The sequence below is a fragment of the Ambystoma mexicanum genome, chromosome 4p, assembly GCF_040938575.1.
Source record: "Ambystoma mexicanum isolate Mex_15411 chromosome 4p, UKY_AmexF1_1, whole genome shotgun sequence".
In the NCBI taxonomy this organism is placed as follows: domain Eukaryota; kingdom Metazoa; phylum Chordata; class Amphibia; order Caudata; family Ambystomatidae; genus Ambystoma; species Ambystoma mexicanum.
The window spans coordinates 1089014101-1089026892 of NC_090927.1; the positions used below are offsets into that span (position 1 = coordinate 1089014101).

The 12792-nt window shown below is 44.4% G+C and overlaps 1 protein-coding gene across 2 annotated transcripts in view; it reads left to right on the forward strand.

The window, feature by feature from the left end:
- SLC18B1 (solute carrier family 18 member B1) overlaps window positions 1–10036 on the forward strand; it is a 759286-nt gene extending 749250 nt beyond the window's left edge. For both annotated transcript variants that reach the window (XM_069606672.1, XM_069606673.1), the window contains one exon: window positions 9207–10036. In XM_069606672.1, the coding sequence (XP_069462773.1) occupies window positions 9207–9273 (67 nt within the window). In that variant the 3' untranslated portion in view covers window positions 9274–10036. The remainder of the gene's footprint in view (window positions 1–9206) is intronic.
- Window positions 10037–12792: the final 2756 nt, after the last annotated feature.

The following is a 12792-nucleotide window of genomic DNA, read 5'->3' on the forward strand; positions in this document are numbered from 1 at the left end:
TCCGCAAGCCCTTCCGCTGTACCAACTGATAAATTCGGAATTGACAGCAGGCAGCTGCAAAATGCTAACTAATTGGGCAACAAAGATAAGGCAACAGCTTGACAAAATCACCTGCACTGAGGCCGACCTAATTGCTAATCCTTACAAAATCAAAAGAAAACTAGCAGAGCTAGACTGGATCACCACACTGGAAAAAGCAAACGAAAACAAACTACTGGCGCACCTACCAGTCCGGGTAAAGAAATTGAACGAAATCCCCCAATTCCTCAAGAGATTCCCTAGCAGACCCCTATGACAATTTTTTTCTGAGAGCTCGTCTAAATCTTTTACACACAAACACAATTTTCCAGATCAGAGGCCAATCAGCTTTAAAAACATGCAGACTGTTAAAAAAGAGCGATCAAACTGAATCTGTTCGCCACCTGTTAACGACCTGCACGGCGATTACCGAAATTAGACTGGCATATCTTTGCCCGGTTCTGGCAACGCACACCATTCTAGAAGAAGAGTGGTGGCCTCGCCTGATGAGCCGGGACAATCGCCACGGCCAAGATTCTACAAGCAGCCTTGAGAGAATGCAACAAACTGATAACAGAGAGTACTGCTCCTTGACCCAGCCCAAGCCAACCAAAAGATTGAAAGTCCTAAAACTGTAGGAACAAAACTGGTTGGCCTCCAAATTACCTCCACAGCACCTTTAAAGCACCGTCCTTCTAAAATCTATTTAGCTAAACACAAGTAAAAAATAAAATTAAAAAAAAGCTGTCCTTAACATTCTATCCTGACACTCATACTAAAATAAAATAACAAAGTGACAAGGGAAATGTCTATAACCTTGTATTTGAAAAAGGTGTTCTTAAATAAAAGAAGAATGGCTTCAATGTAAATGTTCTCCAAAATGGGAGAGACCTTAATTCTTCAGTTATCACAAATGTCTGTAGAAGTAACAATTATTTGCCTTTCTTGACCCACAACATTCTTGTTAGATTATCACAGTTCAGTCTTGTAAGTTCTCCTGCAACAAAAGTTCTTTCTTTTAACACAAACACTGTTTCTGCTTGACACTCCTTGTAGGTTTGCAATGTGCCTGGTATACTCCTCTGCCATGACTTCTCTTTGCACTCTCAAATCCCGGTGTACTCCTGCCTGGACTTCACTTTACACTCTGAAAATGTCTTTTAGTTCTTGTTTAATACTCTTCTTCTCGGCTTGGTATATCTACTTGATAAACAATCCTCGCTTTTACTTTGCTTTCCGCAATCTCTCAATGTTCAAAAATCTTCTGGCCTTTTTATTCATACACAATCTTCTTGCCATTTCACTTTTATAATTTTCCAATGTTCTAATTCTCTTCCCTGTGATTGCCAAAGCGCCCCAGGGCCCCTACTGTGGCAGACTCACTGGTTTACTGTACCATTTCCAGGCTTCCGAGTGCATACTTGGCATACCTTTGCCAGCAGTTTCCCAGTCTGTGCAGCTCTGACATCTCTCCAGGCTCTCTTGCGGCTCTGCTCCTGCACGCTGGCTTCTCTCCGACTCCTGGTAAGGACGATGCTGCTTCTCTTGGCTGCCGGACACAACTTTAGACCCTCTCGTGGTTCCTTTCATCTCCACGGCCCGCCTTGCTCACACACGTTTCTTTCCTTCTTCTCTGCCGGCGAGCCCTTTTACTTTTCCACACCTGTTCGCACCTCCAGCTTCTGCACACCAACTCCTGCCTTTAGCTTCAATGTACCAGCTCATGCCACCAGCCTCAGTCTGCCTTCCCTGGAGGATCATGGCCTCTCCTAAGCTCCTTCTCTCAGCACAACCATTTTTAAAGGTCCCTCGTACAGGTGCTTTGCTACAGTGACTAGCACGTTCACCACGCTTGCTGCTCAGTTTCACTTCCTTCATCTTCCTCATCTCAGTCCATGGGGAGGGGCGGGGGGGGGGTTGTGGAATTTGAAGTCCACTGGTGGTTTCTGATGCATGATTCTTGAAAGGTCTTTCTTAATGAGTCCACACAGAAGATCAGTTATACCTGAAGGAGAACTAACATGGCAATAATCCATTAGGGTATTGGGCAACGGGGAGTCCTCTTCATGGATAAGTGGGGTATACCGAGTCTCATCCAATGAAGCCATGACATCCCCCTGGTGGCTTTCTCCTCCCATTTGATCCTACCTCATAAAGCCGCCCCAGGGTCAGGTAACAGCTGCTGTCTCCTGGCCACATAGGAGGAGGGTACTGCCGGGGAATCTGTGATGACTCCATTGGATTCACATACACATTAGTTTATTATTTCAAGGTAGGGGTACCCCTCCTAGCCTTAGGGAAAGAAGGTGTTTTCCCAACCAATTTTCTGAAAATAAATCTTTTTGAGAAGAAGCACACCACATGTGTCCATCTCCTTACTCATGTACCCTTACAGAGGGTAGAAGAGTGAAAAGGTGGAATGGAGCTAAAGGCCAACTCTGCCGCCCTTTCCAGTGAGATGTGGAGTGTGAACACATTGGGAGAGAGAGGATATGAGATACAGATGTTATACTTTCAGTTGGGGAATGGAAGTTTCAGATGGGCAATGAAAATGTAGGTTGAGACTGTAAGGAACTCATGGTGGCAACAGTAAAGACAGACACAAGTGATCACAGGTCAAGGATGTTTATTAAACTGGAAATGCAGGGTCGAAAAACACCTAATCTAAACCTAAATCTAAGATGGGAGCAAGCTTCAGCCATCAAATGGAAAATAAGGCAGTCCTTGTGGCGTCTTGTCAAAGTAAAAGGCCTATACTTAAAACATTTTTTTTAAAAGCATTACCTCAAAGAAGTGTGGGATAATGTTCTTTAAGAAAGAACGAAGTGTTCACAAATAATAAGTCAGGATGTGATTGCCAGGAGTCTCCCTTTCCCACTTTTTGAGACCGGGACACAGTGAATCTTCTGAGCACAGCGCACGCTTGAGCTGTCCCGGCACGAGCCGACCGTTCCGTACCAGCTATCAGGTTCTTCAATGGTTAAGTCTTTGCAATAAAAAGTCTCTTGCCTTTGAGGACATGATGTATTCAACAACAGAGAGTTCCTTTGCAAGTGGACTTTGGGTGATGCCTTTTCACCCCTGGATCTCCCTCGGGTGGGCTCGGCCCCTAATGGCAAGGGGGACAATTCACTTCCCCTTGTCTTACAATACTTCTTGCTTTCACAAATCTTAATGTCCTTTTAAAGAGTTCCTCAGGGTTCACCCCTGTTTGTCGGTCTCCCTCTCCCGGGTTCACTCTGGCCACCTTTTGCAAAATTCACTGTGGACATCCCTTTGCCGGGTTCACTCCTGTCAACACATTGTTCCTAGGGACTTCAGGCCTAGCCCCTTTTTGTTAGCATCCCTCTGCTGGGTTCACTCTTGCCAACTTTTACCAAACAGTTCATTATGGACATCCCTTTGCCGGGTTCACTCTTGGCAACCTTTACGACACACAGTTCATGCGCTAATTTCACCAAGCGGGATTCATCTCCCTTTCCTTCACAATCATCTGTAGGTCAAAGACTTTCGACGGTACAGAGGATTTTACAAGACCCCAGTATGACCACTTTGACCTCTTTTCACCTCTTCCCAAGGCCTTCTGATTACCATAGTTTCTACCATCAGGTAATCGCCCAGAGTTTCCTGCGTGAGTGCCCATGTGGTGCCGGACTGCTCTGTTGCTGGTTTTCCCACTTTTTCCTCAAAAGTATCTTTAAGCTTTCCAAAGTTCAAATTATCCATTGGCTACTTTTCGTTCAACACAGTTCGGCTTCTTATCGACACTCCCCGGCTGTGATGAACCACTTGGCCCTCTTTCTCCTTGGAGTCAAGGTTGGCACCACATAGACAAGCGTCTCTCCCCGGCTTGGTAATCGGCGGAGGAGGGTCTTGTGTCCGTTGACATCTGCTGCAACACACGCTGGCCATTGTTCGCATACTTTGATTCCTTCTGCAGAGGCTTCACGGTGTTGGTTGGAAAGGGCAAGGTTGCTGCTCTCCTTGCCACCCTCTCGGTCTGCGCCGTCTTCCTCCTCCTCTTGAACTGCAATGCTGTTGGTCTGCCTTGCTCCTTCTCTGCTCTTGTGCTCCACCTTTTATCCATGTGGGGAAGGGAAAGGGCCATCGGTTGTGTGTGATTCTGGTCAATTGCCTGACTCTGCCTGACCCTTGTATTGGGACATGTCAGGAAAATGGCTCTGGTGCTAGTCTGTTGTCTTTTGTGTTGTGCAAAAGTGTTGGTGTCAGTAAAAATGTGGGGCAGTGTTTTGGAATATCCTGTGTGGTAGGATGGGAGGAAAAGATGTAGAAAGAAGGGGGATACAACGTCTCACCCGTCTGTGTCCCACTCCCCAAGGACACCCCCATCCAGGTGATCCTCCCTCACTGGTTCATCGCCAGGAACTGGATCCAATAGCAATGGCCAGGTCCTGGCCACCTGGATGACAGATCCCCATGCTAGCCAGGGAGACACCGTCCGGTTTCTCACAAGACGAAAGAAAGTACTGAATTACATGTGATTTAGGCTGCTAGTGTTACACATATTGAACGGCACATGCCCCTTTCCCCATTTATTTTTTTCAGAAGCAACAGTCACTGGTCTGGTGGCTTCCAACTCTGAGTACTTATGTAATTAATTGCATGGGATGCACCTGCCCCTGGGTTGGAAGGTTGTAGGCAGAAGGCACCACTCTGTGTTGTTAATGCTTTTCCCAGGGCTCCCACTGCCTGTAAAATATCTCACCTGGAAGAGCAGAGTATTTAAGTTTAAAGTTTAAACAATCATTAACCCGGCAGCAGCAAACATACAGAGGCAGTGGACAAAGGCCCGCTCAGGTGATACGAATATCCCTGAGCTAATGAAGCCAAAGGCTCAACTGCTGGGCTCAGTTTTTAGATGGTGCGTGCTTCCAATGATTAACATCTCTATGTAAAACGAAATATCTTCTGAAATGGGATGAAAGATGCATCTTATTGGCCAAAGGAATGTGTAATAGCTATTCAGCCTCCTGAGATCAGAGGAGGGGGGAGTGGAGCGCTGTGGGTTAATAGCATCACTCAGACCACCTTTCAAAAGGGGCATCCAGCAACCCCAAAATGTTGACTCTTGCTAGGCCCCTGATTGAAAATCTCCTTTGAATACTTTGGCAATCAAACATCAGATGTCGCTGTCAGTTCCTCATGGTTTGTGTTTTTTCCCCGGTAATGGATCATAACACTATTTCCTCAGGGTTGTACCAGACTATCCACCAGACTGTCCAGAAGCAGGGTTCAAAGGTGTCAAAGTGCTCCCTAAATATATGAGCAAGAAGAGGGGCCTTTTTGGTAGTGCCAGGTTTTATGTTAAAATGACTGACGTTTAAATTAGGCCCTTAAAGGCCTTTTGACCTAACATTGGTCCCATTGGTCTTTATGAAGGTCCGGGTGGTGTTGGTGTTCCACTAGAGGGGGGAAATCATTCCCGTTTATCCATACTAGCTTGACTCATTGATTTGGGCACATCGTCAGAAGTCTCCACTTCTATACCTACACCTTAGTAAGACATTCTTCATTCTTTGAGATGGATGTTGAACTTATATGTGTTGGTCAAACAGGATCAATGTTTTTGGAGCAGTCCTGAATATTCATACAGTATATTTCTTCCACTATCCAAAAGAGTCAGAGATACCTGTCGTGCAGTGTCTGTTTCAACTGGACTCCCTTTCAGTCTTCAAAGTTCTTCTGCCTCTCAGGTCTTTAGCCTCGTGAATCAAGTTAGTGCCAGAGGTAAGACAACAGATGGCCCTACAGCGTTCACATTTTTGGGGCGATCTGGACAACTTGGTTATTTTGACCCTCAGAATGCATCATGTCGAGATTTAATATGGAGATCCTTTCCATCCAGTCGACTTCATGGGGCGACATTTTGTCGGCCAGGATGATACCCAACTCATTTCTGTTGGAATGCACAGCTTTCCTACCTTTCAGTCAGTGATCACTTGGACAAACAGGAGAGAAATCCTTGCTGCCTTCTTTCTGAATATCCGCAGGAAGGTCCTGCACATCCTGAGAAATGATACCCCTGAAATGCATTACCTCAGCAAGAGGAGCATTTATGGGTTCTTCGCTGTGTGCGAAAAGGTGTAAGTAATTCATTTTACTCCATGAGTGTGTCACTATCTTTCTCTGTGGATCATCAGAAAGGAGAGCCTCCTTGCTGATGCCCACTGCAGACAAGAGGCGACTTCCCTAGAGCAGCTTCAATTTTATCAGAGATTGACCAAAATCATCTTTCTGACGTGGGGAGTCATATGCTGGTCAATTTGTTTGCCTCCTGCCTGAACTACAAGTCTCTTTAATGGATGCTTTGGTTATGGATTGCCATTTCAAGCTTGTCTGTGTTTCTACTTGTTGCTCTGATACTTCCCATCCTGCAATGCTTGAGGCATTACAGAGTGATCATGAACATTGCATTCCACGTGAAAAGAGTGCTCTCCAGACGCCAGCTCACACCGGAACTACAGCATACCTGAAAAACCGCCACCAACTGAGTCAGCTGCTGGCATAGAAGCACCCAGCCCTCACTACACCCGCAAAAGGGGTGTGAGTAAAGCGATACGTGGGTGAGCGGCAGCCCAGAGACGCAACATGGGGAGATAAGTAAGAAGTAAAGTAGTTGTGAGTCACTGGCATCGAGGTAAAAAGGGACAGGGGGGGGCTGGCAGGAAAGGAGTGTGTCTAGGGGACCTAAGCAGGAATGAGGCTCTATAGGGGAGATGTGAGTTGTAAGCACTACAATAAATTACACAAATGGGATAAATGAAGTCCGCATTTAGGTGTGAATCCCAAACAGAGTAGACAGTGGCAGCATTGAGAGAAGGGCAATTGTTGAGCAGCCCAGGTGGCATGCCTTGGGCAGCGTGTAGACATAGAACCAACCTCTTGTCACAGACAGTGGTCCGATTCTTCATGGAAGGCTGTGTAGCCTGAAGCTTCGCCTCAGGCTATGCAGAGACCAAGGTTCCAGGATTGGATCCTGATGTAACATGGTCCATCTGTAGACTCTCAGTGAAGCAATTGCTTCTATTTGGAAAACGTTTTTATGTTGGCGTTGGATGACTGATACTGCATCGCCCCATCCTTGTATCCTGTAGCTGTGGTTTTGTAAAGTGAGAACAAACGGGTAATGGATTGGCAAATGATAACTGTTCCCTGCTATCCTAATCGAGTATGCCCTCAATAAAGGATATGTTGTAAGGAACGTTACCTCCAGCTCCACCATGTCTGTGTTCAGGGGGATCTCAGAACATGGTTCCAATTCTGAAATGCCATTTGTCGAGCTGTTTTTGTAAGGATTGGTTAACTAGTCTCCAAAATAATTTATTGTTCATTTTGGGATTTCAATTTATTTACTTTCTTGATGGTGGCTTTTTTCTGAGCTAATATCATTAAGGCGTCTGCATGCTGGGTGGGTGAGTGAGTGGCAGGTGCACTCGAGGAGTCTGCTTTTCGGGTTTCTCAGAAGTGACATTAACCATGAGAGTGGGATCCTCTATTCTTTGAGAAGTGGACTCCCAAGATTAAGAGATTAATCTCTCTCAGAAGATAGACTATTCAGGGTTGCTCCATTCTTCCTCCACGTAATTCCAAAGTGACGCAGAGTTGTCATAGTCTTTATCTGAAGATGTTGCTCCTCTTTTATGTGTCATTTCAAGCCGAAATCGATTTGACCAACCGCTGCTTGTTGGATGTTCTGTCCCTGTAAACTGAAGTATCAACACGGGGAAGGGCCTCCTTCCCTTAGAATTTTGCTGTTTGTCTTTTATTTAGGCAAACAGACTTCTGCCTTTGTCATGTGAGGTACACACTTGCCAATCTTCAGTGTACCATGTATATCATTTACATTAATGATTAAGCAGGAAAACAGCAAAACGCAGCATATTCATTCAAGAAGAGGGACAGCATTTATCAGTTTGCCACCTTCTGATCTTATTTTCCTTATTTTCATATTTTAAAAAAACAAAGGTCTTAACGGTAAAGTCCATATCCAATTTGGATCCATTTACCCCAAGAAACATAAACTTGGTTGTACAAAGTGATAGTTGTGGTGTGCCTTCACCTCCAGTGACTTTGTGAAAAATTCGCCAAATTATACAAATTCAAATATTAGTCACATTACAGCAATCTATAGGAGTACATAGTTGCAAAGCCGGACACAAAACAGTGACCTAATATGCTGTGTTTTGCTGTTTTCTTGCTTAATCATTGATGTAAATGATATTTTTGCCTAAATAAAAGACAAACAGCAAAATTCAAAGGGACGGACGCCCCCTCCCACCCCCCGTGTTGATATTTACATAGCCCATAGTCCTTTCTCCCTTTGCAGGGCTTTCACTCTTGTTACTAAGCCTCCTAAAGTGAAGGATATTTCCAAGTAGACCCTTCTGATGCACATCAAGACTTGCTATGATCTGGTTAACACAGATTGCCGACATGGTTTAGGGCTCAGTTGAGCATGAGTCGTGCTTCTATCACTGCCTTGCAGTGGATGTTTCTTGGCAGGTAATCTGCCAGGCTGCCACATGGTCTTCTTGATACTTTTTACCAAGTATTGCAATTTGGACTCCTTGCCAGGGGTGGACAGCCATTTTGGGAGGTCCGTCTTGCATCAGTTAGTCATCGAGGCTATTGGCCCCTCAACTATTGCCCACCATTTTGTATCATGCTACTGCTTTGGGAATATTTCAAGAGATGGGGAATCTGTGGGAGGCAGATATCCACCAGGAGACCTAATTACGTACCGTCAGTAAAATTTTCGAATGTACGTGATTTTCCACCTACAGATTCCTCAGCACCCATCCTTACACACCTCATTTAATTTGATTAACGGGATTACTTGCAACCTGTGTTGTCTTTTTATGGCAGTTCTCTCATTCCTTTCTGCCTTTGTGGAGGGGGGGAAATTTGGTGGAAATGAGGTATGGGAGTATTCCTGTTCGCCAGCAACGTCCTATCTGGTGCCCGCGACACCGCATTTATGGAGTCACACCTTTGCCACCAGCACGCATGGAGTGATTACTGAAGGTGATTAATCTGTATAGGACAATAGTATTGATCAGAAAGACTGTTATCAAAGGTAAGTAATTTGTTATTTGAATGTAAAGAGCGCATAAGAGCCAAATAAACTGTTCAATACTAATCTCTTAATTCTCTACTTTTTCAATCAGATTGAGTTTACGGAATGTGGATGCCACAGATGAAGAAAGATCGAGGCTGTTAATCAATGAAACATAACAGGAATTGCTTTACGTCTCTTAAAATGTGTTATTTGAATAGCATCAACAACAGCGGCACTCGTTCTTATACTGAAGTTATTATTTTTCACTAAAACTGTTATATGATTTTAGTTATGTACACTACGGAAGCTATAAAGTTGCTTTAATATTGCAGTTTGATCCATTTCACAGTGCCTCCTATTATTTTGAGTGTTGAAAAAAGTCACTAATGTTTAAAAGAAGTCCAAGTAATGTGCAAGTCGGTTTAGTAAAAATGATATTTAATACACGGGTTACTGATTAACGGGCCAGCTAGATGTTTTGGACTACAACGCCGATGATCATTCACCCCGGACTATGTAGGCAATTCCTGGTGCATGTTGAAGTCCAAAACGTCTGTAGGGCCAAACAACGAGTAACCAGGTAATTCCAACGGGTAACATTCATGCCACCAGCACTTCCTCGCACACGTTTCAGAAACTAAATCAGCTCTTTAAGAAGTCTACATGAAAAAGCACACAAGTGAACAAAAAGAATGACTATGTCACTGCTGCTAGTGTATAAGGTCCAAGTCACTATTGCTGCATTTGCTATAGCTTCCCAGAATGTCCCAAGAAACCAGAAGAGGCTGCCTTGTAGCCTATGCTGGTAAGTGTGGCAAGTATTGCTTAGTGATGTTTTTATTTGGTGTAGTCTGGCCCTAAGGAACACACGGTCTACTTGCTGACTGTTTTAACCTGCAAAGTCTTAACAAACTGACAATAAATGTTTATTTTGATAAACAGTGGTCTTTGTGTGTTTCTTCATATGTATGTATTAGAGCAAAGGTCCACAACCTGCGGGCTGTCCAGATGTGTACCATATCTCCCATGATCCCTCGGAATTGACTATGCTGTGCAGGGGCTGATGTGAGTTTTACTCCAAAACATCTGGAGATCCAAAGGTTGCAGACCCCCTGTCTTGGAGAGAACAAGGATGGTTTCCAACCCAAGAGAGCAGCCACCCTCCACTACTCGCACAAATACATTATAAGATTCCCCCAAAACAACAGTTTTTGGAGCAGCTCGGGGTGCTCCGATAGTACCCAGGCTCCGTTTTAACCAACAAAATCATCTCATGCAAGTTCGTGAAGACAAAATAAACGCATTTTATTTCCTTCCCATCCTTCCACTTACTACTCTCTGCCCTCTTCTCCACCCCTTATCCCTCCTTCTAAAGCAGTGTTTTGGAACCTTTGACTCTCCAGATGTTTTGGACTACAATTCCCATGATCCATTCCCATTGACTATACTGGCTAAGGATAATGGGTGTTGTATTCCAAAACATCTGGCGAGCCGAAGGTTACAGACCCCTGTTCTGATTAGAAGCGAGGAGAAGAAAACAAGCAGTGACAAAACCAATAGGTCTGGCTTTTTCTGACAGTGCATTTTTTTTACAACATATACATGCGTCCATTGTATTACAGTGGATGGATTTGTGGTTTGGTATGTGTATTTGTGAGTTGTTGCTTGGGCACAACACCTGTCGTATCCCTCTTCCCACCCTAACCAATCCGCTCTGCCTTACAGAGGCACAAGAGCGTCTGGAGACCATGCAAAGGGCAGCAGTGCACAGCTTTCAACAGCTTAACATAATGTGCCACCACCAGGGTATCCAAGCTTTTGTCTGCGGACGGAAAATGGGCTGGGTAAAGATGTGAGCATGGGAAACTGGGCATAAGTGCTGCTGACTAAAGGTGGGAAACGCGAAGAGAATAATGTTTTGTGATAGGAAGGGTGCACGTAAGTCCTGTTAGGTGGTCCATACAATGTAGTATATAGAAAACATAGGCCTATTCCAATATGTATGGGATTCATTGCAATATGTTCCAGGGCAGACGTTCAGAATAGTTACATTACCACACTATTTAATTTGGATGCACAAGGGTCTCAAGATGCACTCGGGCAATCTTTGAGGATTTGGTACTTGATTTTCCAGGGCCCACCTTTTACTTCTAGCACAGGTCAAACTCCAGAAGATGAATTCTTGGTGTCCCAAGCCTGTGGGTCGAGCCCAGCCTATTGAAGAACAGATTGTGCAGGGAGGTGAATGCTTGTGAATAACAGAGAGGGGGAGAGGAGAGGTACCGCCCAACTGACCAATTACAGCATATGGACAAAGCCTGTCGCCCTCAAGTGTGAGAGGTTCTCAAGGTCAGATTGAGCAGTATTCGGACTTTCCCAATTCCAAAAGGAGCAATAAGTTGCCATAAGTTAACTGTCATGTGAAGTCAACTACACCTCCATAGGTTGGGTGTGTTATGTGAGCAAGTATGCCACACATGAATGATGCTATACTAAGACACCCAATGGCAAAGGCATTCAATGGAGGCCAGAGTACAAATGAGTCATGAAACACATGAAAAGTAATAGAGGTTATGCATTACAAAGAAGATCAGATATTATACGTAAAGATGAGTGCTGCCGTCAGACTTGTTGATCGCCTGAAATGTGCCCTGTATCAATAAAGTTCATGGTTCTCTAATGAAATATTAGGCCTTAGAACCTATAAGGCTGTGCAATAGTAAATACGAAAAGGTCCATTTCAGAGGGTGCATTCAAGAACTTGGTAAGTGACGAGTACATCTATGCAATGTATGCCATTATGAGATGTACCTATGCCCCTGATGTTTGAGGCGCATGTGGTTTGCGTTTTCGTACTCGCCATCAAATTGCCTCCAAGAATATAGTTTGACCCGCTTAGAGGAAGTTGATATTGATATTTTTTTTTTTACTTATTAAAACCTCCTTGTTAATAATGTGAATTTGCCACCTCATCGAATTACATGTCGAAGGCATCTTTCCTCAGTGTACTTTCGTAAGCAACTACTTTTGGACTGCTAAAATGTTAACTTATAGAATCTTGTGCGCGATTTATGTTAGTTATATAAATTAGCCTATAATGTGAACGTGTGTTTCGCTGGTATACTTTGCTGACAGCGAGCAGTTTCTCTTTGTATCCCTCACACGTCATCTGATATGCCTAAGTACTAAGTAGTGCCATATTATGCTCTATCACTTCTATTTCATGCTGGACACTGTTATTGCATCGCCAGATACTCCCTATGCCAGTTATTTCACTCCTAGAAGGATGTCGAAGCACATTACAGCAGTTAATGCCATGATATACCCAAGTACTCGCGTTTTATATCCGGTATTGGCATCTTGTAGCCATATCCAAGAACGATATGCCAGGAACTACAGTAATATGGTGAAGTACTTTTGCAGTAAGTCAGGAATTCCATCTGTATGCCTGTGTGCATCGTCTCAGCTGGAACTCCCTTCACATGCCAGGATTTGTAACAGGGGAGTTGCTAGGTCTGGAAAAGATCCGGGGCTAGGCTAATGTCGGAACTGTCGGGACTGGGGGCTAGCTAGCCTTTTGGCTGTAGCTCCTGAGATTCTATCCGGGGCTACAACCAAAAGATCAGGGGCTATAGCCCCCTTAGCCCCCCCTAGCAACGCCCCAGATTTGTAACATGCGTTCACGTGTTCGCACC